The following is a 26,832-nucleotide window of genomic DNA, read 5'->3' on the forward strand; positions in this document are numbered from 1 at the left end:
AAGTATAGGAAGTTTTTGTTATTTTTAATTGGTCTTAAACGAAGTTCATAGCAATTATTGTAAACGTGTGTCTTTTGTTGTGCAAAATTTTTGCTTGACAAGTTTGACTTTTCTAGTGACTTTTACGTCCTTGACTTTTTGCGTTTCACGTGATCTAAAATTCTCTCTCAATCACAATTTCAAGCAGCTGAACCTAATTGGCGGCAATTTAATACTAAAAGTCAAACAAAAAATGCGCCGAAAATATTGCCATTTTCACTTTAAATCTAAATAGTTGTACATGTTAACCTCTAATGTGGTAGTTTGAGGCCCACTATTGATTTTCTTCCATTTACGCTCCCCCTCCCTCCCCCCTCCCCCGACTGAAGCAGGCTGCAATTGATTAGGGCTCCCACTAGTCGTTCGAGAGCAATTCTTCGACGTTTAGTCGGTTATGTTTTTTATTTGTTTCTTTGTTGACAGCTTTTTTGGTCATTCGTGTCGTATATTTTTGGAGCGCACATATAAAAGTGACTTCTACTCTCACACAATAAAATAGTTTCTGTACTCATTATTGATTAAAACTAAATTGAGATTGTAAACTCAATTCAGGGACTTCGACTAAGATATAAGTTAAATTTCATTTGAAAGTAAAGATTGACTTTTAAAATCAGAATTTAGTTTCTGAACTGCACTTTTGTCTTTGTTCTTGGAGGTCTTCCGCAACACTGTCTTTGTTCTGGCAATCGGCTGGCTATGTTTCGTTTTTGATCAGATAGCAAACAGCTAGTGTGATCAGTTCAGACTTATCAAATTTTTGAATCTGTACTGTCTTTTTAAAAAATTTTTGAATTGTATTTAAGCACCGTATCTGTGAACGAAAATTTGAGAAAGTGAAAGATGGCGTCATAGAAAACGATGTGAATCTAATGAAGCATTGCGTATAATGACAAATTAGCACCTTTTCGATTTGTTTTCGACAGAGAATGCGTGAAGATATTGAAAAATTGTATGCAATTGCTGTTCGAAGATCCGAACTCTGTGACTGTTCCAGAAAACCCAGGTTGTTTGCGTTGATTTTTCTTGTTTGGTCGTATTTAATTTCCAAATTTTCTGGAGTTGATAAGACACGATGATTAATATTTGTTTTTGCTTTTGCATGTTTCGTAACAATTTTCACTTAAAAACAACGGAAGAAACCTGACAGGCTGTCCAAATTTTCGAATTCATTCGAAATGAAACAAGGGAAAAGTAACCGATGAAGCGCAGTTGATAACATATAACGATCTGGAGACTTACTAATCAGTTAAAAAGATTATTGCATATCCATAGTCTTATAAGCACTTTTGAGACTTCTGAAACCTCTCGATTTCTTCGATTCCTCAAAACATATGGAGCCATAAATTTTGTTTTATTATAGCTGAGCGGAGCTATATTGCCGTGCTCTTGGTTTTTTACAATTCAAAGAATTCGAATTGTATTGGGGCGCTGTCTTTTTTTAAGATCTGTTCACACATTTTCATGATTTTTGAAGTCAAATTGTTGTAGTGATTTTGGTCACGCGGAAACAGGAAGTCGAGCGAAAAAGCGAGTGGCTCTGTGGCGTGAATTTTGCTCTAATTTTAAAGTAGAGTGAGAAAACGGCGTTTGAACAAAAATTCGATTTCTCGCTTGTGGTTTTTTGTTCACATGCGGCAATTTCACTTTAATTTTTACTGTTTTTCGATTTTTTTAATCGATTTTTTCGTTAATTGCTCTTGAACGAAATTCATAGCAGTTATTGTAAACGTGTGCGTCTTTTGTTGTGCAAAATTTTTGCTTGACGGTTTTGACTTTTCGATTGACTTTCACGCCCTTGACTCTTTGTTTCACCTGATCTAAAATTCTCTCTCAATCACAATTTCAAGCAGCTGAACTCCATTGGCGGCAATTTAATACTAAAAGTCAAACAAAAAAGCGCCGAAAATGTTGCCATTTTTCTTTTTAAATCTTAATAGTTGTATATGTTAACGTCTGTGGTTATTTGAGGCCAACTTTTGATTTTCTTAGCCCCATTTAGACTCCCCCGACTGAAGCAGGCTGCAATTGATTAGATCTCCCACTAGTTGTTCGAGAGCAATTCTTGCGACGTTTAGTCGGTTATGTTTCTAAATGGTTTTCCCAATCCATTCATAGTTCTAGCCCTTGTTTTTGTTTGAACCAAATTTCCATTTCTCTCGCTAGTGGTTTTTTGTTCACATGCGGCATTTTGACATTGATTTCCTATTTTTTTTTTATTTAATCTGATTTTTATTTTTCGGATCGGTTCTTTGTTAAATGTTCTTGAACGAATTTCATAGCAATTATTGTAAACTTGTGTGTCTTTTTTGTGCAAAATTTTTGCTTGACGATTTTGAATTTTCAAGTGACTTCGCCCTTGACTTTTTGCGTTTCACGTGATCTAAATTTCTCTCTCAATCACAATTTCAAGCAGCTGAACTCAATTGGCGGCAATTGAATACTAAAAGTCAAATGAAAAATGCGCCAAAACTGTTGCCATTTTTCACTTTAAATCTAAATAGTTGTACATGTTAACCTCTAATATGGTAATTTGAGGCCCTGTTTTGATTTTCTTGGTCCCATTTAGACTCCCCCGACTGAAGCAGGCTGAAGTTGATTAGATCTCCCTCTAGTCGTTCGAGAGCAATTCTTCCGACGTTTAGTCGGTTATGTTTCTGAATGGTTTTCCCAATCTATTCATAGTTTTAAATCTATTTTTTTAAAAACCAACTTTCCCTTTCTCGCTAGTGGTTTATTTGTTCACATGCGGCATTTTGACATTGAATATCTGTTTTTTTCTATTTTCTGATATTTTTAGAAATGTTTTTCCCAATTCACTCATATTCCGTTCTAGATCTTGTTTGTTGTTTAGTCTATGAAAATTCTTTGAATTGTACGTCATGACTTGTCCTGCTATGTTTTTTGTTTTGGTTTTGCCATCTGACGCTCTTTTTCGTTTTACATTTGTTCAAACCTCAAAGTCTATAAAGCCAATTTTTCTGAATGACTTCTTCCTCTCACTGACTGCTTTTGCCCACGTGACGTCATTTCTCACTCTTTCTGGCAAAAGTTTTTTTTGCGTGATTGGATTTTGATCATAAGTGACTTACCTCACTCAATGAAATGACATTTGCACTTTAAAATTTAAGTTTATTTTGAATTAGTTTAAGGTCAAAGGAGCTCATTTGTGTAATAAGGGTCGCTAATGAAAAGGCTTCTGCGCAATGATTTTTAACAAGCATTATTTAATCGTTTATTTTTTTACATAGCTATTTGAGCGGCGTCGATAACTTTTTCAACTTATATCTGTTTCTGTCTCTATCATACGGCACGCAAGTCTTTTCTTTCGCAGCTATTCCGGCAATCTGCGGGCTATGTTTTTTTTGTGAACAGCAAGACAATTTAATGTGTTTGTGTACAGCAAGACAATATATGAATGGAATAGAACTGAACGAAAATATTTTATTTTAGCTTATTTTGCTTTGACTGTAAATTGAGTTTTTAGGTAGAGCAGGACAACATCATCCCAAAACAGTGGCTGAGAGACATCTGCTGGCTGCAGTGGAAGACCATGTTGGAGTCTGAACATGCATCTCTCTCCAGTAGCCAAGCTGCAGCGTCATCAAATGCAACTCAAAACAACGCGAACAGCCAACTAAGTGGTTCTAATGGTAATGGTGCATCCCTATCGGCTCCAATGACCTCACACGGAATGATAAACGCAACCAACTCTAGTTCCAATCAAACCTTGCATAGCTCATCAATCAATACGTCATCAAGTGGCAGTAGAGGTCTGAATCCGTTGCTGAGCAACCACTTCAGTCATCAGAATACAAACAGTAGCAATAATGGGATCAGTGGTGGTAATGGTAGTACTACTAAACATTGTAATGCGCCCAGTGTCGCACCGGCAATTTTCAACAGGTATTCGATGCGATGTGGAAGAATTTTAGACATCCCAAACAACGATTACTGCTGGCGATGGACTGGGTTCAACTACGGAGTGGATTTGCTAATGCTCTTTTCTAATAATCAACTGATGATTAAGAGAAATGTTAATACTCATCCTACTACACAAAGGTGTGTTTACTGTTCGGCATTAAATATTTTCGGTCAGAGGCTGTCAGAATTTAGAAATCGTCGTACATATCTCAATGCATTGCAGCTTGAAATTGTTAAGATATAGCGTACTCATGAATGATTTTATGCAGTTGGGGTAAGCAGTAAAAAATAATGCTAGTTTTGAACATGAACCAAAGCGTCTGCTCATAAAGAAAGTTGCATTAAAGTTATTAATAGCCGCCCTCATCTTCTCAGCCGGCTATTATTGCGCTCCTATTTTTTTTTACATTTCAAATAATTTGAATTGTATTGGGGCGCTGTCTTTTTTTTAAGATCTGTTCACACATTTTCATGATTTTTGAAGTCAAGTCAAATTGGAGTGGTGATTTTGGTCACGCCGAAACAGGAAATGGAGCGAAAAAGCGAGTGGTTTTGCGGCGTGAATTTTTTTCGCTCTAATTTTAAAGTAGAGAGAAAACGGTGTTTGAACAAAAATTCGGTTTCTCGGTAGTGGTTTTTTGTTCACATGCGGCAATTTCACTTTGATTTTTACTGTTTTTTCGATTTTTTGGATCGGATTTTTTTCTAAATAGTTTTCCCAATCCATTCACAGCTCATTCTGGACCTAGTTTTTTGTTAGAATCAAAATTACATATCTCACTAGTGGTTTTTTGTTTTCCCTAGCAGCATTTTGACATTGATTTTCTGTTTTTTTTTCGTCTGATTTTTTTAAAATGGTTTTCCCAATTCACTCATTGTCCGTTCTAGGTCTGGTTGTTTGTTAAGTCAATGAAAATTCTTTGAATTGTTCGTCAGGACTTGTCCTGCTATGTTTTACTTCGTCGAACTTTTTTTCTCTTTACCATTTTGCCGCTTTTTCGACATTTTGCGTGAAATCTTTTTGACTTCTGTAGGCTAGTTTCTCTCTTCTCTCATTCTGCTAAAAGTGAATTTGAACATCAGTTGCTCAGCAAAGCAATTCAAAATGAACAGAGTCAGTATAGAAAATTGAAGTCAGAAATAGAAACGGGATAAACCCATAAAGCCCAATTTTAGATGCCCGCTATTTGAACGTCGTTCCTATAAGTCTTAGTTACCATATCTGATGCTTATTGGCGTTGATTGTAGCCCCTGTAGCCTCTCTCTAAGAAACAGAAGTATGTTCAACTAAGAAATGCCATCAAAATAAATCGGACTTGACAATTTTTTTTGTACAAAAATCTTTTCAATATATTCTATTCGTTCAATCCCAATCATGCTTTTTGGAATCAACGGCGGCTATTTTCCGGCAATCTGCCGGTTATGTTTGACATTTTTTTCATTATGCACGTCTTTCCAGACGCAGTGGCCAGAAAATGTCCTTAAAGTTCGATAATAATTTACAGAAAAAATTTTATTTGCCATGGAATAGATTTCAGTTTTATAATATGACAATTTTCAGCGATTTTTTTAATATAATTTTGCATTTTTCCAAGTTTTTTGAAAATTTTGTCGGTTTTTAGGTTTCTCCAGCCTCAAGAGCCGAGGAACCTTCCCTAGGGTTTGACAATAGGGCATTGTATAGTTTCTATATTAATGGAATGTTTTTCAAGATTTCAACGCCACGAATTTTAGCATTTTTTTTATAGAACTTGCAATTTTTTTCAATTTTTTTGACATTTATTGTTATTATTCAGGTTTTTCAGCCTAGCAGAAAATCTCCGTTAGAGTTTGATAATAAGTTACTAGAAAATGTTCTTTGGCCATGGATTAGTTTTCAACTTTTATTATAACAAATTTTAGCAGTTTATTATGCAACTTTTCCAAGTTTTTTGTATTTTTTTGTCAATTTTTAGGTTTCTCCAGCCTCAAGAGCCACATAACTTCCTCTAGGGTCTAGTTATAGCTTACTGCACAGCTTGTAGATGTAATGAAATGTTATAATATTAGCAATATTTAAGAATGTTTGCAATGCAATTTTTCAAGTTGAATCTTATTGAATTTTTTCGGGCACCATGGTCCGAGGGATCTCCTCCAAGGTTGTATGATAAGCTGTCGCATAGTTTCTATAGTTAATGGAGCGGTTATCAATATATCAATCACTCCAGCTTTTGCAATTTTTTATACAATATATATTTTTTTCAAATTTTTGAAAAATTATTGTTCGAAGTTTATGGATCTTTATGAGTCAGTGAACTTGTTTATGGCCTGAAATATGGATACTGGATAATCTCTTGAGATAATGAAATGTTTTCAAAGATATTAATATCACAATTTTTAGCAAGTTTTTGTTAATATTTGCGATTGTTTTCAAAATTTTTGCATATTTTTGCCGTTTTCTGAGTTTAACGATCATTGCTGGCCAACGAAGCTTTTCAAGTCTTGCAGATGGGTTACTTTACATAACACCAGAGACAAAAAATAGTTTTTAACATTTTCACTGCGAAATCTGAAACCTTTTCTTTTAATTTTTCAATGTTTTGCAAGTTTTGAAAATATCAGGTTTTCATTTGACTAAAATTTGCGGAGTCGAATCAAGCTAAAGCTAGCCTCAATAAAACGTGGCTAGCTACTGAGGAAGCCAACCGCTCGCCGGTCGGTTGAGAGCAATTCGCCCGACTTTAATTATGTTTGGTTCACTAAAAATTGCATCAGTGCTTGTCTTCAATTCAACTCTATACTAACTGTTTCAGCCTGAGCATGCAAGAGAAACGAGAAATAATGCTGCGAGTGAGTGCCCTGAGTTTCGATGAGAATTACAATGCCGTCTACTTCAAAACGAGTGGAATAGTGTCAAAAGAACTGGGAAAGGACGAGGAGCTGCTAATCATGGATATCGATAGATACGCAATATGTCCCATCTACCTCTCGTTTAACGTCCTAACTACAGGTTAGCAAAGTCACGTATTGCGCTAGTGAAAGTGGCAGACGTACCAGTAGATTTTTCCAGCCAATCAGATGTCAAATATATAGTTCTTCTTAGCAGCCGAAAAGCGATAGCTGTGGCTATTGGCCTTATCGTGGTTTTTGCTATTCAAAGAATATAAATTGTATTGGTGGGCTGCCATTTTATAGCTGCGAAACTAAACTGAGCTTAGCTTTATTGTGGCGATCTTGGTTTTTAATTGCTCTCAAACAAAATTTGTGGCAATTATATTAGTCCTGTGGTCTTTTTAATAGCCGCACAGCGATAGCTGAGGCTATTATTGGCCTTCTCTTGGTTTTTTACAATTCAAAGAATTTGAATTGTATTGGGGCGCTGTGTTTTTTACGACTCGAAGAGGAGTATTGGAGAAGTCCTTTTTTTTTAATCAATTTTATTGGAGTGAATTTTGAAGCGGGAAATGAAACGCGTGAAAAAATTTGGAGTGATTTGGTTGCTGAACAAAAGTGAAGAGCGGAGCGAAAAGAGAGTGGTTTTTTGTTCATACAGCTGTTTTTGAGAGAGCGAGAAATTGATGTGTGAAAAAATTTTCTCTGAGCGAGAGAAATTTTTTTGTTCACGTGCGGCTTTTAAAAGCAGTTTTTTGCAATTTTTCTTGTCTATGAGGTTTGATTATGATATTGTATTGGATTTGGGCTCGTTCTGATAGGAATTGAAGGTTTCAAGTAGTAAATTTGAGTTTTATGCAAATTTGGAGGTTTTTGATCAGTTTTGCTGATTTTTCGACGAAATTTAATGTAGTTTGGTCTTTTGTTTTGTTTTACTGCTTTAAGTGCAATTTGCATAGAAGCTCGTTACTCAAGGGTAACCAGGGATACAAATTGATTACAATTTTGTTGTTATAAAACGTTTTTTCTGAAGAAAAATGGCAGAAAAATTAGGAGTTTTTTAACCACTTTTTTAAAATTTTTGGCTTTTTTCGTTTTTTTTTCATTGGTAGACAATTTCTTTAGCTGATTATGACTTGCCCTTTTTTTGCGAGCATTTCATTGCTCTATTTGCTCAAAGTAACTTTATTTGGCTGTATTTTTTCTTGTAAAATTTAAAAAACACCTTACTTTTTCTCGTTTTTTATTTGTTCAATTTGGTTTTAAATGTCGTTTCTGTTCTTCCTCAACCTTTGATAGCATTTGGGGAGTTTTCTAGTAGAAGTCAAATGTTGTGGCTCTTTTGGATGTCTCTCATTCTGATTGATATTAGTTTCGAGTTGTTTTTGTTAAAGAAAATCGAGTAAATCAGAGCAAATTTTGGCCACTTTTTTTCTTTTTTCTAAGTTTATTGCCTATTTCTTTCATTTTAGTGTTTTTTGTTGGTAATTTTTTCTCAATAAAGAGCATTTTTGTAAGTGTCGATACTATGAATTTGCACTTGAAGGCTTAGCAGGGCAGTTTTCATTTAAACAAATTATACAACTCTCTAATTCGTTAAAGAGTTTTTCTTAGTCTTTTTTTTAGTTTGTTGTTTAACGTTTCTCTGCAAGTACTAGGTGGGCGATTGATCTAGCCAATTATATAACTAATTGATTTCTATAAGTTATGGATGGGAAGCTGCATGTTATCTTTTTGTAGAGAATTTTGTTTGGATTTTTAGAGAATATTATTTTTTGATTCGGTCCTTTGTCAAGTTTCCAGTACTCCAGTCTTTTCTTTGTGAATTGGTTACACTGCCTGTCGATTGATAATATGCTGGTGATGCATCTGATTAGTGAGAATAGTCAGATTTCTACTTCGAGTCGTTTCCGGAATTCTTCCGGCTATGTTTTTTTTAAGATGTGTTCACACATTTTTCAATGACTTTGATCTTTCAAAACGGGATAAACAGGTAAAGCCCAGCGGGCATTAAGTTTCATTAGAGGCCCAAAGTGGACGTTAGTAGTTCTTCAAGTGCTTAGAGTGTTGCAGCTGCTGGGATGGCCTCAATTGAAGGTTAAAAGATCATTTTTAGGAGTTTTTGGGCCCAAAATGGTGCAATTTTTCATGTTTTTTGTGATTTTTTAAAAGTTTTTCGCTTGATTAGTCTTAGGTTGAAGTTTTTAAAAGTTGATGAAGGCCTTTTGCGAGAAAAAGGTACTTGTTATGACCAGTTTATGAGCTCTATGTTCTGGTACTACAAACACAAACACACAAAATGATACTAGTTTTTGCAATTTTTTTCAAGTTTTTTGAAAATTTTTGTTATTTTTTCCGTTTTTCCAGCTTCAGGGGCCAGGGAAACTCCTTTAAGGTTTGATAATAGGGCACTGTATATTTTTTGCGCAACAATGGAGGGGTTTTCAACATTTTAATGTCTCGAATTTTTGCGTTTTTATTTATAAAACCTGCAATTTTTTTGAGGTTTCTTAAAGTTTTTGTCAATTTTTGATATTTGTCCATTCTCAAGTGCCAGAAAACCTATTCCACGGTCTCAAAACGGTTACTGCATAGTTGTTAGTTTTAATGGATTTGTTTTCAACAATTTAACCTTTCGAATTTTGAAAATTTTTTGATAAAACTTTTTTTTAAGTTTTTTTTCAAGACATTTGTCTTTTATTCAGTTTTTCTTGCCTGAGTAGCCAGATAACTTCATACAGGGTTTGATAGTATGTTATTAAATATTTGCTAGGGGTTAATTGGATGGTTTTCAACATTTTAATAGAACGAATTTCTGTTTTTTGAAATATGAAATTTTTAAAAATTATTGCCTATCGATCTTTGAACCAATTATTTTTTAAGACTTGGAATTGGTTTACAGGATAGCCTCTAGAGACACTAGAATCTTTTTTCAAGAAATGATTCTTAAGATATTAATGTCACGATTTTCAGCAAAATTTCATTAAAATTTCCATTGATATTTTTAGTTTTTGAAAATTTTCGAGTTAATCGACCTTCAAGGGCCAATGAATTTTTTCAGACCTTGCAGATATAATACTGCGCCATTTTCAGAAAGAAATTTTGGTTTTTAACTTTTTTTGAAATAGGTATATTTAAAGGGGTTAAATTTTGCCTTGGGGTAAAAGCTTCCAAGTTTTATCAAGGATTATAAATATTTGTTTAGTTTGTTTGATTGTTTGTTTCTTAATTTTTTAAGATGATTTTGTTTGAGTTTTGGCTGGCATCGTTGAATTGATCTGCTATTCAAGTAGAGTAAATCTAAGTTTTTCATTCAATTCTTTGAATTGTATTTCAGGACTTGTCCTGCTATGTTTTTTTATTTCGTCGTCATGATTTTTGTTACGACCATATGACGTCACAGCGACTTTTTGTTCATTCGTTCATGCAATTTCAACTGAATTGCATGTGTGACGTCATTTTTCGCTCTTAGTGGAGCGAGTTTTTTTGTTCATGCGCGTGATTAAATTTTTGGTCACACTTGACTTACCTCACTCTCAAAAATGACTTCCTCACTTTGAAATTGATTTTTATTTACTTTAATTCAAAGAGATAAGGTCAAATGGGTGTGTGTCACTCTAAATGAAGGTTATTTCAGATCAGCTAATAGAGGCAGCAATAACTTATACAGATTTTTAATTAAAATATAGCAGATCAGCCTTCAATGAAAAGACGAATTTTTTTGGTCTTTCTTTTTTACTGCTTTTTTTAAACGGCCGATCTACGAATCTATTGCGGCTATTTTCTGGCAATCTGCCAGCTATGTTTTATTAATAGCCTCCGTCAGCCTCTCAAATGGCTATTATTTAGGCGTTCTCCCTTTTTACAATTCAAAGAATTTGAATTGTATTGGGGCACTGTCTTTTTTTAAGATCTGGCGAGTGGTTTTGCGGCGTGAAATTTTTTCGCTCTAATTTTAAAGTAGAGTGAAAAAACGGTGTTTGAACGAAAATTCGCTTTCTCTCTAGTGGTTTTTTTGGCCACACACGGCAATTTCACTTTGATTTTTACTGCTTTTGCGATTCTTTGGATAGGTTTTTTTTTTTTTCAAAATGGTTTTCCCAATCCATTCATAGTTCATTCTAGGTCTAGTTTTTTGTTTGAACCAAATTTATATATCTCGGTAATGGTTTTTTCTTTTTCTGTTTTTGTGGTTTTTGTTCTTTTTCTATCTCTTTTTTTCTTTTACTGTTTCAATCCCGATGTGCGTCTAGCGCGTCAACGGCGGCTATTTTCCGGCAATCTGTTGGCTATTTTACGGTTTTTCGCCTGACAGATTAGCCGTCTGACCCGTTTGACTTTCCGTCCCCAAGTGGCTCAAAATTTGACCCCATCAGTTGCCCCACACCCACCGCCATCAGCCTCGCATTATCCCCCAACTCTTCCATTGTACACCCTCATCCACCTGTCGATCTGAACCCCCCTCTCGTCTAGCCTTCGCAACTCTACACCCATCGCTTGAAACCACGCCCAACCCCCCCCCCCCCCCCACACACACACACACCGGTCACCCCCACTTGTGCTAGAATCCCTAAGCCCCAGTTGGCAAATACTGAAACCAACCGCTCGCTGGCCGTTTGAATTTCGCCCGCCGTTAGTCGGTTATAATTGTTTTTGTTTCGTCGTCTGACGCTCTTTTTCGTTTCTTTTTTTCACGCTACAAACTTCATCAGATCAATTTTGTCAATATATCACTGGTCTTTTCGTACTTTTATGTGCGTGACATCTTTTCTTAAACTAATTGGAGGTGAATGTTAACCTGATTTGTGTGATGTATTTTAAATCATGCCTGACTTACCTCGCTCTCCAAATTTTATTACGATTGCTGGAGATGACTCTAACTGCTTTAAAGATCAATAGCGGACCCTTTTATAATGATCAATGTTTATTATAAAACATGGCGACTAAATTAAAATAACGAATTTGGAATTTGAATTTTAAAAAAAAAGTTCTTGAAAGTTTTTAGTCTTTAAAAATATTGGCAATTTCATCAAATCAATTCTGTATCTGTTGCTATCTATGATATACATCATGTGAATCTATTTCGCAGCTACTTCGACGAGCTGTCGGCTATGTTTTTAAAGGTCCGCTAAATCTTTTACACTTTTTGTTGTCAATAAGATGTCAAATTAGGGTAGTGATTTTAATTTAGTCAGGCCGGAGAAAGGGAGCGAAAAAGCGAGTATAATAAGATGTTTTTTTTTCAAACTGCTCTTGAGAAAGGAGTAAAAGATAGGTATGAACAGCTTGTCGGTTTTTTTTTCAAACTGCTCTTGAAAAAGGAGTAAAAGATAGGTATGAACAGCTTGTCGGTTTTTGAAAGCGAATTTTTAATTGCTCTCAAAGTTTGTATCAATTATGTTAGACCTGTGGTTTTTATGCGATTTTTCACTTTACCAATTTTTGTCTGATCCTTTTAACTTTACCTCCTCAAAAGTGCTCTTAGAGCGTTGCGCCTTACTATTCTCTAAGTATGCGATTTACCGAAACTGTTTGAGGAGACAATTTAATTGTGTGAAGGGCGGTTCTTAATCTTATGACCCCCTAGTAATCGCCTTACCCCCCCCCCCCCCCCCCGCCAACACTCCAGCCTCCTGTGCACGTGGAGATTTGGATTTGGACCCCCTTCTCGATCAGTCCTCCCAATCCCCCTCAATGCTTGACACACACCCTCCCCTTATCGCTTGACCCCTGCTCCGCTCAACCTTTTTAATGCTGCCATCCTTAAGCCTCAGCTGGCTACCACTGGAGCAAATTTCTCGCAAGTCGTTTGAGTGATTCGCCTGATATTAGTGGGTTGTTTTTTCACGGAAGGCAATTTGGCGTCTATTTTCACTGGTTTTTGTCCTGATTTTCTAACCTAATGGTTTCAACAAGTCATACCTGTGTTTAATTGCTCTTGAACGAAGTTCATAGCAATTATTGTAAACGTGTTGGTATTTTTTATGCAAATTTTTTGCTTGACCATTTTGCGCTTTTCTTCTAAAATATTATTTGACTTCTCTCACGCTTTCGTTCTTTATTTTTGAGTGATCTCTATTGCTCTCACTCTGTAGTTGCTAATATAAATTGGTTGCAGCATAAAAAAGAAGTGTCTGATGACCCAGCGGGCAGTGCATTTGGTTTGGGATCGGGAGGGCAATGGTTCAAATACCGGCATGGTCAAAAAATTTTCTACCCGTCCGTCGTGCGATAGCATTTCTCCGACATTCGTGGGTTTATGGTCTAATTTTTTTTGCAAATATTATTGTGAAATCACCAAAGTACAATTAATGATTTTTATAACTACAAACGTGGGTTTTTATGAAGTGTTATTTATTTTGCATTTTTCAAATTTTGATCTATTTCTTAGTCTCATTAATGGCAGGTCGCACTGGCTCTCTAATGAAATTTAATTGAAGCTTTATAACAGTTCAATTCATATCAAACGTTGTTGCGATATTGAGATATTCATTCTACTTCTTTTCAAAACAATATAGTAATTTGATAGTTTTCTTTTGCCCGGTTTGTTCTATTTGTTGTCTCTTAGTCTTGTTAACGACAGAATTTCCTGTCTCCGAAATGAAGCTTAATCAGAGTTATTTGATAAATTCAATGATATCTAATTGTTTTAATTAATCACTCTGTAACATCTAGTTTTAAGAAATATTAGTGATTTTTTATTCAGTTTGTTGTTGATTGCTCTCAAACGAAGTTTTTAGCAATTTTATTAGTCCTGTCGGTCTTTTTAATGCAATTTTTGCTTGACCGATTTTTCGTCTGACGCTTTTGAGTTTTCGTCCTCAGAAACGGGATAAACAAGTAGCGCCCAGCGGGAATAAAGTGCTCTTAGAGCCTTTCAGCTCTTTCAGCTCAAACTGTTTTGGATACTTATACTTATGGTGTGAATGGCGGTTCTTAGAGGTTGAAGACACCCCCACTGTTGAACGCGCCGCGCTGTTGCCCCCACCCCACTGTTGCCTCCTCCCTTCCCTTTCCATCAGCCCCCCGTGCACCCCCGCGGCTACGTTGGAACAATCGATCGCTAAAAACACGCAATTTTATACAAATTTTCACAATTTTTTTCAAGCGTTTTGAAAATTTTTGTCATTTTTTGTTCATTTAGCCCTAGGTGTCAAGAAACCTTTTCGTGGGTGTTATAATAGGTTACTGCATAGTTTCTAGTGCTAATGGAATGGTTTCATCATTTTAACATCACGAATTTTAGCCTTTTTTTTGACAAAACGTGCATTTTTTAACATTACTTTCATTATCCACGTCTTTCCAGACGCAGGGGACAGAACACGTCCTTAAGGGTTTGATAATAGGTTACTGAAAAAACTTTATTTGCCATGGAATAGCTTTCATTTTTTAATTTTACAAATGTTTGTAATTTTTTTTGAGGAAACTTGCATTTTTTAAAATTGTTTTGAAAATGTTTGTCGTTTTTTTTAGGTTTCTCCAGCCTGAAGAGCCAGGGAACCCTCTCTAGTGTTTGATAGTTGGTTACTGTATAAGTTCTAGATGTAATGTAATGTTTTTCGAGATTAACATTTTGACAAAACTTGGAATTTTTTGATATATATTGTCAATATTTTATAGACCACTGGACAAATTTACAAACTGTGTAATTTCAGATCAAATTGAGCTAGGGACTTAAACAAAGCATATCCGCCGGTTCCAGCATTGGTTCCACAGGATTATATTCCAAAGACCCGTCGTTCCTAGCTTGACGGGCACTTTCTGTTGCTGTTTATTCCCAGATGCGACTTTTGCCGTCGGTGCCAGTATTGGTTCCACAGGCTACTTATTAAATAAAATCATTTGTTAAGCTTGCCGTCGGTGCCAGCATTGTTTCCATAGGCTCTTTAACTCTTGGTTTTTATTTTCCATCACCTCCTTTCCTTTCTTTGTCGTCGGTGCCAGTATTGGTTCCGTAGACTTTCATCTACTTGCAGTGGTTCAGTGACATTTTGTTTCATTAATTAAGTTGCACTGTTACAGTGGTGTTGTGTGTTTATTAGACCTAGGATTAGTTTTTGTTTTGAGAATGCCAACGAGAGGTCAGCTGTCGCTCCATGGAGAAAGATTGCTCCATGGAGAAAGAAATTGCATGTAGTACTGAAGCATGTCCCGTTCTAACTAAAGTTATTCTACCGAAAAAATTCGACTGCATAAAGACTTTCATTTGTGGTTTCTGCTCCAGTAGGCAGCAGAAGGAGCCAAAAAGTTATTCAAGTGTGCTCTTAGACAACCTAACAAAAGAAAACAAGGCGCGGTCATGCATTGCGAGAGAAATACGCCAAGAACAGCATGAACAAGAAAGCAAAAAATCAAACTTAATTATCAAAGGAACTACTCCTATCAGCTCAATCAATGATCATGAAGTTGTTACTAAAATTGCCCGATCTGTCGATGTTGATATTCAGAGCAATCAAATTGAAACGAAGAGAATCGGCAAAGCCAGTAAAATCAATGGTCGGCAGCTTCTCCTGGTCAAATTTAAGTGCCTATTGAAACGAAAAGAATTTCTTCGTAATTCGGCCAAACTGAAAGATACCAGTGACTATTCAACATTATTTGTCGATCTTGATCTTACAAAATCGGAACGTGAAGCTCAATATCAGCTCAGACTTGAGAAACGCTCACTTGAAAATAAATACTCTGACAAAGCTTTCGTAATAAGAAAATGGCGAGTAATTGAAAAACTGGTTTGACTACCGCGTTATCTGACACAGCCTGTCAAAAATATCCTGAAGTGTTTACTTTTCAACGTGCAAAGCATCCTAAGTTTAGAACGACGTCTCAATTTATATCAACTGCTCTCACAAGAATGCCCAGACTTAGTCTGCCTCGTTGAAACGTGGATAGATGATTCAATACCAGATTCAGTCGTATTTTGTGGAATGCCTTACACCGCTGTTACTAGAAGTGATCGAAACCAAGGAAAACACGGAGGTATTTTGCTTGCCGCGCATGATTCTTTTTTGGAGCTCTTCAGAATTACGGGTTTGAAAATTGGTGATTTTTTTCGTTAGCGGCGTGTTTAGTAATTTTTCAAATTGGCCTAGTCCTCGTGTACCTACCCCCTAGGGGTTCAAAGTATTTTACAACATCTTTTGCAGAAAATTGTATTCTCGATCTGTACAATAATTTTAAAGAGACGGTTGCATCGTCTCAAGAGTCGAAATTTGTGGTTATGGTTGATTTTAATCTGCCTAATGTAAATTGGGAAAGTAACACCACCGCGATCTCTGTTGATCAGTCTTTACTTGACTCGATGACACAGGAGTTGCTTTTAGAACAGATTATTAGATCTACGCACAAGAGGGGTAATATACTAGATCTGGTTTTCGTATCTCAACCTGATGCTTTTGACTATGAAGTGCTGCCGTCATCTTTTTCAGATCACTATCCCCTCATTATTAGTTACGATTATTTACCATGCTACGTGGCTCCGTTCTCCTCCCAATTCTCAGCGAGTGGCTTCAACCAAAATATGTTAGAAAGCAAGATCGATTTAATTGACTTTGAGGCAGTATCTAGTCTGCAAAATACTAGTGAGTTCTTATTGAAAACATTAGTAGATGTAATCTCTTCATGTCTTGTTCGAAAACGCAAAAAGCGCAAATTGTTTCCTTTTTATTACAGTTCACTGACGATGCACTCTATTAATAAACTAGAGACCGCTAAACGACAATTGAGTTCGAAGCAGAAATTAGATAAGCTGAAAAAAGAGGTGATGGATTTTGTTGAGCTCGATAAATTGTCTTTTCTTCAGTCAACAAAAACATTCAGCACGAACGATGCTTTTAAAATGTTGAAAAGTCTAAGTGGACGCAGCTCTTTTCCTAACGAAATGATTTATCAGGATCGGCTTGCTGGATCTGATAATGAAAAAGCCAATCTATTCAATCTTTTCTTCCATTCGGTGTATAAGAAATCCTCTCTTTCTCTCTCTCTCTCTCTCTCTCTGTAGCTTCCATCGATACCCCAAGTGCCAATATTCACCTCGGTGATTTAGTTTTTACCATCTTGGAGACCGTCAAACTACTTGAAACATTGCCTATGAGCTCAAATGCCGTAGCGGATAGAATTCCGCCCTTTGTACTGAAGTACTGCTCTGCTTCTCTTGGGCCCTTAATTCACTCATTGTTTTCCCGTTTAATTCTTACCTGCAAATGGCCTCGGCTCTGGAAATGTGCATTTGTGACGCCGATTCATAAAAAAGAGTCCCGAAACAATATCGAAATCTACAGTCCAATATCGTTGTTACCCCGATTATCCCTGGTGTTGGAAAAAGCTTATTTTTGATTTTCTTTACTCGCGACTACGATACAAAGTGAACAGTTGTCAACATGGATTCTGAAGAGGGCATTCAACAATAACTCAATTGATTATGTACTAGGACGAGCTGTATTCCAATTTTGACGATAACGTCGAGCAATTCCTAATTTACCTGGACTTTGCTAAGGCTTTTGACACCGTTAACCATGCTATTTTGCTTGATAAGTTAGCTTTATATGGCCTTGATAACAATTTTTTAAAACTTATTTTTTCCTACTTAAGTGATAGATCGCAACGGTAAGTGTCAATGGGACTTTATCAGATGAAATCGTGGTTTTTAGTGGAGTTCCTCAAGGCAGTGTCTTAGGACCGTTGCTGTTTCTTGTGTATACTGACGACATGCTGTCCGTACCGGAATTCTCAAGCTGTTTCTGCTTTGCAGACGACACAAAGTTGGCATGTGCGGGAGAAGACATGTTTAACAAATGCCAGAAAGAGCTCGATAAGCTATTTACTTGGGCTGCCGATAATGATCTTACCTTCAACGTTGACAAATGTGTGTATCTTCAAGTATCTGAAAAGTGCGATAGTGGTTTGAGTATTGGGTCCAATTTGATACGAAAAGTTGACAAAACAAGTGACTTAGGCATAGAAATCTCAAGTAACTTAAAGTGGAGTATTCATGTTAGGACCAAGCTAGCGAAAGCTCAGAGAAGTTTTAATTATCTTCGACATAATATGCCTTACAGCTAACCGAACAGCGTCAAGTATAATTTATATTCTGCCTGTGTTCTGTCAATTCTGCTTTATGGTTCTCAAGCGTGGTTTGCTGATATCAGCCATCTTAGATTATTAGAAAATTTTTAATTGAAGGCTTTACGCTGGTGCTATGGAAGGAATGACTACAACACACTTCTTCGTGCGTCAAATAATACTCCGATATGCTATCAACTGATTGAACGCGATCTTCGCTTCTTTATTTCCATTGTTTTGGGCAATACGTGCATAAAATTCGAGGACTTTTTCTCTATCAAGACATATTCTAAAATGCTTTGAACTAACTCTCATGATCATATTGTAGTGAGCCCCACGAAAAAGCAGCTGGCAGCTAAATCATTTTTTAAGCGGGTACAAATTTATGTGAATGATTTCAGCGACACTGGTAACTTCAACATCCTGAGGCCACCAGCCAACTACAAAATTTTACTGAAAACTTTTTTCTGCACACTGCGTGACTCAGAGTTTAATCCGGAGGGGACCTGTTGTTGGTCCATTAAATGCCGTTGTGCGTTTTGCCGTTCTTAATTTTTGTAATTAATTTTTTTCCCTAGTTGTAATAGCTATAGATAAATTTTCTTGTTTGTACAATATGCATAGATCTTTCTGATGTGTTGTATTAAAATCCATAAATTGGTCAATTGAAGTCTTTGACTACTACTACTACTACTACTACTACTACTACTACTACTACTACTACTACTACTACTACTAAGTGTAATGAAATGTTTTTCAATGTTTCAACACCACGAATTTTAGCATTTTTTCTTTCAAAACTTTGTTTTTTTTCAATTTTTTTGACATTTATTGTCATTTTTCAGGGTTTTCAGCCTTATTGAAAGTCTCCGATAGGATTAGATAATAAGTTGTTGGAAAAATTTTTTGCCATGGATTAGTTTTAACTTTTTTTATCACAAATTTTGCCATTTTCAAGTTTTTTGTAATTTTTTTGTCATTTTTTTAGGTTTCTCTAGCCCCAAGAGACACTTAACCTCCTGTAGGGTTTGATTATAGATTACTTCGTAGCTTCTAGATGTAAAGGATTGGTTTTCAAGATTTTAATATCAGCGATTTTTAAAAAATATTTGCAATTTTGATGAATTGCAAGTTTTTTCAATCTTTTTGATTTTTGTAATCATTTTTTCCACCACAAGGGTCCTAGAGACCTCCTCCGAGGTTTGATGATAAGCTGTTGCGTAGTTCCTAGAGTTGATGGAATGGTTATCAATACTTTAAAGACTCCAGCTTTAGCAACTTTTTGATAAAATTCAAATTGTTTTTCAAATTTTCGGAAAATTATTACCGTGTTCCAAGTTTATGGATCTTTATGAGCCAGTGAAACTACTTAAAGCTTGAAATAGGGATGCTGGATAGTCTCTTGAGACAATGAAATGGTTTTGATGATTTTTATATCTGAATTTCAGCAAGATTTTGTTAAAATTTGCAAATGTTTTCAAAATTTTTGAATGTTTTTGTCCTTTTCTGAGTTTAACGATCATTACTGGCCAACGAAGCTTTTCAAGGCTTGCCGATGGGTAACTTGACATAACTCCATAGACAAATATTAGTTTTTAACTTTTTCACGGCGAAATCTGGAAGCTTTTCTTCTAAATTTTCCAATATGCAAATTTTTAAAATATCAGTTTTTTATTTGATTTATTTACAAGGCTACAAAACTAAAAGTGGCAGAGTCGAATCAAGCTAAAGCTAGCCTCTCTAAACGAAGCGAACCGCTCGTTAGTCGTTTAAGAGGAATTCGCCCGACGTTAGTCGGTTATGTTTGTTTTTGTTGTTCTGTCACTAAGTCTCATTATCAGGTCTCAATTCTGTCTTTTGAGGTATAATTGAAGCAATTTTTAGTTTGAGTTTACATCCTGCCTTTCAAGATTTCCAGGTTGTTTTGTGTTTTGCCAATATTTATACTTGTTCTGCTGTCCTCTTAGTCTCTTCAATGAAAGATCTTCGCTCTATATTCAGGCGTAGTTCATTCTAGTTAATTTTTTTTTCATCTCAAGTAACAGTTAGTCACTTAGACATAATTTTATTCAAAAGAAAGTGGTTATGTGGTTTAGTTTTGTATGCTTGTTGGTTTCGTTGTACCATTCAATCTCAGTAATGACATGTGCCAAAGACTTTCTGAATTACAAAAAAAACAGAAACAAAACAACGAGCAATTCATGTTTTAAGCTAGTAGCTCATCCATGACAGATCTCACTTTTTCCTTGAGTTCCTTGAGTTGTTTTTTAAACTTTTTGCTGTGAGTTACTATTGTTGATTTATCTCTTGATTTAACATCTGAAACTTTTTGAGCTTTCCAATAAACAGTTACGGTGGCCTAAAGATTGCGTTACGTCATTTTCCACTCATTGTGGAGCGAGTTTTTTGTTCAATTGCGTGGTTAAGTTTTTGGTCCTACGTGAGTTATCTCACTCTTAAAAATGACTTCCTGACTCTGAAATTGACGTTGACTTTTATTTACTTCAATTAGTGATATAAAGTCAGTGAATGGCTTTCTAACCGAGGATTATTTTAGAGCATTTAATATAAGCAGCAATAACTTGTACGGATTCTTAATCAGAATATAACATCTCGACATTTAATAAAAAGAAGTTTCTTCTTTGATCTTTCTTTTTCCATCGTTTTGAGACTTCAGATCTACGAAGCTATTGCGGATTTTTTTCTGGTAATTTGCCAGCTATATTTTGTTTTCTATGAGTGTGGCGTCCGCCGTGTAAAATATTGTCAATTAAGACCTTGCTTGAATTCTTTTAACAGTTTGAAACACTTAATCAACAGTTTTCAAAAAGTTTAAAGCCGTTTGTTTAAATTTTTAAAATTCACTTCAAATTTGCTTTATGTTCATCCAGTCATGCAATTTCAGCTGAATTTCGACACGCTGAATTGCGTATCGTCATTTTTTGCTTTTACTTCTTTCATTTTTTTTGGTTCATTCCCATTTTTTATTCGTGTTGATTATGTCCTTTGTCATACATGACTTGCCTGACTCTCAACAGTGACTTTTGTCACTTTAAAACGGTTTTCACTTATTTTAATTCAAGGAAATAAGGTAAGTCGAGAATGTCTCTCTTATTGAAGGATATTCGAGAGAAGCTAATAAAATTAGCATTTAGTTGAAATGATTCTTAATAAAAATTAAACCTCTCTTAATCAAAATAGAACAAGACATTTCTCTTTTCCAGGTTGTTTTGTATAATATTTATGAGACGGCAGTTCTTTTAAGCTCTAGCCGCATTTTTGGCAATCTTCCAGCTAATTTTTTTTGGTTGGCTAAGCATTGCACACTTCGCACACAACAATATCCATCTTCTAAGATACGATGATCAAGTTACCTCAGTTATGATTAAAAATCACCAAGCCGAAAAGACATAGTTTTTCTTTACTAATAGGACATTGGGCATGAGCAGAAATACCACTTTAGGTTCTGATAAATTGGTATCAAGTGCCATGGGCGCTGCTGATTCGTGATCGTTTAGAGGAGCATGACTCTAAAAGTTCTTAAAAAAGTACCACTGTGTTGAATGTCGGTTAAATGAGCAGACCAAATTGCAAGACTGCTCTTTTTTAATTTAAAAATGAGAAATTCGGTCCGACCCGACTTAGTTGGCGAGGGGAACTATATGCTCTACTGTTTTGTTCAGTCACTTTTGGCTACTTGATCGCAGAGCGTTGTGAGTGGTGTCACAGGAAAGCCCGCCAAGCCTCGAATATTAGTTTAAATTTTTTTAAAGTAGTTTTCGCGATTTAAAGTTTTAGTGAGCATTGACTGATTTTCACTTTTTTGAAATTTCTTGCACAAGTTTTGTTTCATTTTGGTAAATTGAAGTAGATTGTGCTCAATGGCAAAAATGTTTTTGTTTCCTGAAGATGAAACAGGTTTGCTTCATGCTTTAAGTGTGATCTTGTTTTGAAGATTTTGCTGATAATTCTAATGATTTGCCTGCATTTTTCATTAAATCCACCACCAAATCAATTTTTTGAAGTTAAAACTGATAATCTGTCCTCAAACTTACTCAGGAAATATTCATAGATAAGGGCTGTCTAGCGAAACTATTGCAAGCAGAAATTTTGCTTTTCGCTGATATCTACCATCCTAAGGGTTTGGATTATATTTGGCGTTGTCGTTTTCAAGATCTGTTCACATTATTCGACATTTTGATGTCAATTAGAATCAAATTTCGGTCGGGATTTTAATTAGTCTAGATATTTAATTAGTAGCATTAAAGTGAGTACTCCTCAGGCGCAAATTTGTCGAGGTCTTTTGAAATAAAGGCATAATTTGGTGCTTTTTCTCTTGAAGATTTATGTGTCCTAATGTTGCATATTTGCTATTGTTAGAAAATTATTGCTCAGCTTTTGATTTTTTGGTTGACACGTGTTCTCATAAAATATTTCTGAATGTGAGTTTTTCCCGTATTTTTGTTTTTTGATGTCCTTTCATACAGTCTCATCATATAATGGACTGTGGTTTTGGGCTATGTTATTGTGTGTTATGTTTTGTTTTGTGTTGTATCACTTGCGTTTTTGTAGCTTCACTTTTTTTCTTATTGTTGACAGTCTCTTATAGTCTACTATCACAGCCTCATGTTTTTCATGGATTTTTTAAGGAGGCATAAGTTATTGCATACAATGCTCTCAGTTGATAGTTTAAGGTTCTTATGGATGATTGTTTCAAATTTAATGAAATTTTGTGTTTTGCCCCTATTTGTTGTTGTTGTCGACTTTTGTCTTGGCCGAATTGATTACAGGTCCTACAGGCCTTCTCACGAAACGAGATTTGATATGTTCGGTGGTTTCAGTTTTTTTTTACTTTGGTACTTTTGCTTCCCGAAAATCGTTCAAACTTTTGGAATTTTTTTGGTGTCTCATTAAAACAGGTTAGTGAATTGATAATACAATATCCCATCGGTGCCATGATGTGGCAATGTCGCATATTAAATTGATCTAGCACTTTCTGTTTGTAACAAATTTTATTTACTGAGAAATCATTTATTTTCGACTAGTTTCAGAAATTGCCTTCGTTTGTCATTCATTTTTTTGCAATGCTTTTAGTCATTTCGTCGCACAGTGTAATTACGGTGGTTGGTTGCTTTCCTACAGTAAATTTTAATTGATTTTAATATATCGTTTCTTTTTCTATTAAATTTAAGGCCGTTAATTTTCAAAGACACTTGAGTTTTGCAAAATGTCTAATTTTTGTCGTTTTCAATGCTTTGTTCTCAATGTTTTTTTAGGAAGCTTGTATATTGATTTTTGAATGTTACTTGTATTTTGAACTCTGTCAGCGAGATGTTATGTCATTTAATAATCGCCTCAATACTAGTTTTTCTGCCTTTTGCGTCTATGTTGGGGTCATATGCTTTGTTGGCAATCGAAAGCTGTTGTCACTGTGACCGTTTTGCTAGTCAAATTATTAATTTTTGTCACATTTCTGGGTTTCAGTTATGTACCCCTCAAGTTCTTTTATGTATTCTTTATACGTCTTATATGTCGATATATCTTAAAATGAGAGAGCCACTTTTTGATGATTTCTATCTCTCAGCAGATGAATGTTTATTATAGCTGCGAAGCTGTAAGCTGAGCGTAGCTATATTGAGGTGCTCTTGGTTTTTTACAATTCAAAGAATTTGAATTGTATTGGGGCGCTTTTTTTTAAAGATCTGTTCACACATTTTCATGAATTTTGAAGTCAAATTGGAGTAGTGATTTTGGTCACGCCGAAACAGGAAATGGAGCGAAAAAGCGAGTGGATTTGGGGCGTGAAATTTTTCGCTCTAAATTTAAAGTAGAGTGAGAAAACGGTGTTCGAACAAAAATTCGCTGTCTCGCTAGTGTTTTTTTTGTTCACGTGCGGCAATTTCACTTCGATTTTTACTGTTTTTTCGATTTTTTGGATTGGGTTTTTTTCTAAATGGTTTTCCCAATCGATTCATAGTCCGTTCTAGGTATAGTTTTTTTGTTTAGTCAATGAAAATTATTTGACTTGTACGTCAGGATTTTTCCCGCTACGTTTTTTACTTCGTCTTACAGATTTTTGTTTCGTTTTAGCGTGACGTCATTTCTGCTTTTAGGTCAATTGTGTCACTTACCTCACAAAAAAAATAATTTTTGAACTCACTTATGGAACTTTTATTTTTATGGAGCTTTACTAGTTAAAGTTCAATAGTGTGCTTCTAAGTGGTGCCAAAGTTTTATGTCCTAATTCTTGAGTATTAGTCTTGAGTTTTTGATTGATCACTCATGGTCAATTCTAGGTCGAGTTTTTCTGTTTAGTAAATGAAAGTGCTTTGAATTGTGCATCAGGACTTGTCCTGCTATGTTTTTTTGTTTCGTCGTCTGACGCTCTTTTTTCGTTTTACATTTGTTCACACAGCAAAGCTGAAAAAGTCAAATTTTCTAAATGACTTCTTCCTCTCACTTACGGCATTTGCGCGCGTGACGTCATTTCTCACTCGTTTTAGCAAAAGTTTTTAGGTTATTTGCGTGGTTAGATTTTGATCATACGTGACTTACCTCACTCAATAAAATGACTTTTGCACTTTAAAACTTAAGTTTGATTTGAATTAGTTTAAGGTGAAAGGAACTCATATGTTCAGTAAAGGTCCCTAATAAAAGGCTTCTGCGGAATGAATTTCAACTAGCTTAATTAATTTATCGCTGAATGTTTTTTACCTAGTTTTTTGAGCGGCGTCGATTTTTTTTCAATTTAGATCTCTATCTGTTTCTATCTCTATTATATGGCACGCTGGTCTATTCTTTCGCAGCTATTCCGGCAATCTGCCGGCTATGTTGTGAGACGTCAGTTGTTACTCTATTAACATATCGATTTTTGATAGATTTTGCGATGAATTTTTTTGAGCTTTCATGAGTTACTTCTCGCATTGAAATTACTTCTGCACAAAATTTTTAGATCTAAGGTGAGAATGTAACCTTTTGTCAACTTGCAATTTAGTCTGATTAATGGCAAATCTCTTCGTCGTTCTAGCAAACAAATTGAACAGTCTTAGTTTTTTGTGTAACGGTTTTTTGACCACCACAATGTTTGTTACTGAAAGTAGTGATTTTCCAGTATCTCCTTTATTGTTAATTTTTTTTCCTCGATAGATTATTTTGAAGTTTGAAAAATGACAGACCTCATCGGGCCTCTGGTTTTTCATCAGTTCAAATTGTGATTTCAAATGACAGCTAATGTCGATTACAGCGAGAGTGTTTGTTTTCGAACATTTTGTGATTTTTCGGAGTTTGCCCTTTCTTGTTTTCATATGCCTCTGTTTTTTGTTGTTTTTTGTCATTTAGTTGCTTATTGGATCAAAAACGTTGTTTGATGTTTCTCAAAAATGAATGGTATGAAGTGGTCTACGATTTTTGATATATGGTTGTCTTTTTTGAAACGCCACTAATTTTCAAACATATTTTTTGCAGTTGTCCGTTTTGGTAATTTCCCTTGCCTTTTGGCAGTTTTGCGTCGCAAAGTTTGCGTTTAGTGTTCTGAGAAAGCATGTTTTGCTTTTCATTAACAGATTGGTCACTGGTATATACGTCTGCCCAAATTAGAGATTCCATCTAGCATCTAGTAGAATCCATTATTCTGTATTATATTAAAAGATTCCTAATCCTCCCAGTAATTAGCATAAGTGTTTATGATACTTTTGTGTTGTGTTTCAGTTCCTGACATTAGTCTGTACCAGCAGCTCTGCAAGTCGCTGACAATGAACAGTGTTACAAACACGCCTGCAGTTGTGGGATCTGCAAATGAAGACAACAACTCTTCGAATCCTCTAGACCTCGACGAAGACAGCTCTGCGGCAGTAACTTCTACTGCCCCCTCAAATACAATTAATAATGTAGCCGAGACTCAAAACCAGACTTCTGATGCTTCAGATGTAGTTAACTGAATGACGTTCGTACTACCGTCAAAAAGAATCTATCGAGTGTGGTAAACGATTTATGCGAATAGCACGATTATACGATTATGACTTATTGGAACATTAATGATCATTTGATGATGCTAAATAGTTAATTTAATTGTGAAGTGTAGATTGTGGAGCCTAAGAATCTACTTCAAATGAAAGAAACAGATTTACATTCTCGAAGAAATTAAAAACCCTTGTTTGTGTTCGACTGATAACGTGAAAGTAGATGAAAACTTTAGATTTTTTATTAGACATGTATGAACGGATTGATAATGGGAAAAAATCTATTAAATATTATTTCAGTTTGTTGTATGTTTATTGTTAGTTGCTCATGTAGTTTATATGGTCTTTAAAAATTGTTCTCCTGGTGAAAGTATTAGTTTTAGGAGCCGTGTGGATCCTTCCGAAGACGCCGTTTCAATAAGCCCATCTACGTTCAAAATAGGGGCGGGCAATTGATTGCTTTGAAGCGTACCGTGAAGCCAAATATTGTTCTGTTTGAATTTACTTTTTAAAGGGCCGCGAAACAAATTCGATCGGAGTGCTTATTGGTCATGACACAGGAGAGGTAGTGGACGTGGATAAGAAACGAAATTACAGCTTTGAAAGTCCCTCAACCTTTCCTGCCTTTTCTTCCAAATCACATAGAAATCGTTTTTTTTTACTGATATCTCAGAAACCATAGATCGGATGATCATTTTTTCTCTCAAAGGGAAATATTTTACAAAAAGTTTTTATAGCTGTAAGCTGAGCGGAGCTATGTTGTGGTGTTCGTGGTTTTTACAATTCAAACTCTTTGACTGCTCACTTTTTTTGACATTTTTTTCTTGTCATTGAGAAGTCAAATTGGTGTATTGATTTCACTCACGCTGGAGTATTAAGAGGAGCGACAATTGAGTAGTTAAAAGGAGTGACTTTTTCAAAGTTCTTTTTAAAGTGAATTGAGAGAATTGTGTTTAAATAGATTTGCGGTTTTTGAGAGCAAATT

The 26,832-nt window shown here is 35.4% G+C and overlaps 1 protein-coding gene across 1 annotated transcript in view; it reads left to right on the top strand.

Moving 5' to 3' along the window:
* Nucleotides 1–26,217, top strand: part of LOC142342692 (germ cell-less protein-like 1) — a 295,739-nt gene extending 269,522 nt beyond the window's left edge. Inside the window, exons 8-10 of the mRNA XM_075394185.1 lie at nt 3,524–4,098; nt 6,753–6,949; nt 25,597–26,217. Of these exons, the coding sequence (XP_075250300.1) occupies nt 3,524–4,098; nt 6,753–6,949; nt 25,597–25,826 (1,002 nt within the window). The 3' untranslated portion in view covers nt 25,827–26,217. The remainder of the gene's footprint in view (nt 1–3,523; nt 4,099–6,752; nt 6,950–25,596) is intronic.
* The last annotated feature ends 615 nt before the right edge of the window (nt 26,218–26,832 follow it).

This window comes from Convolutriloba macropyga, chromosome 7 (genome assembly GCF_964194025.1).
Source record: "Convolutriloba macropyga chromosome 7, txConMacr16.3, whole genome shotgun sequence".
Classification (NCBI taxonomy): domain Eukaryota; kingdom Metazoa; phylum Xenacoelomorpha; order Acoela; family Convolutidae; genus Convolutriloba; species Convolutriloba macropyga.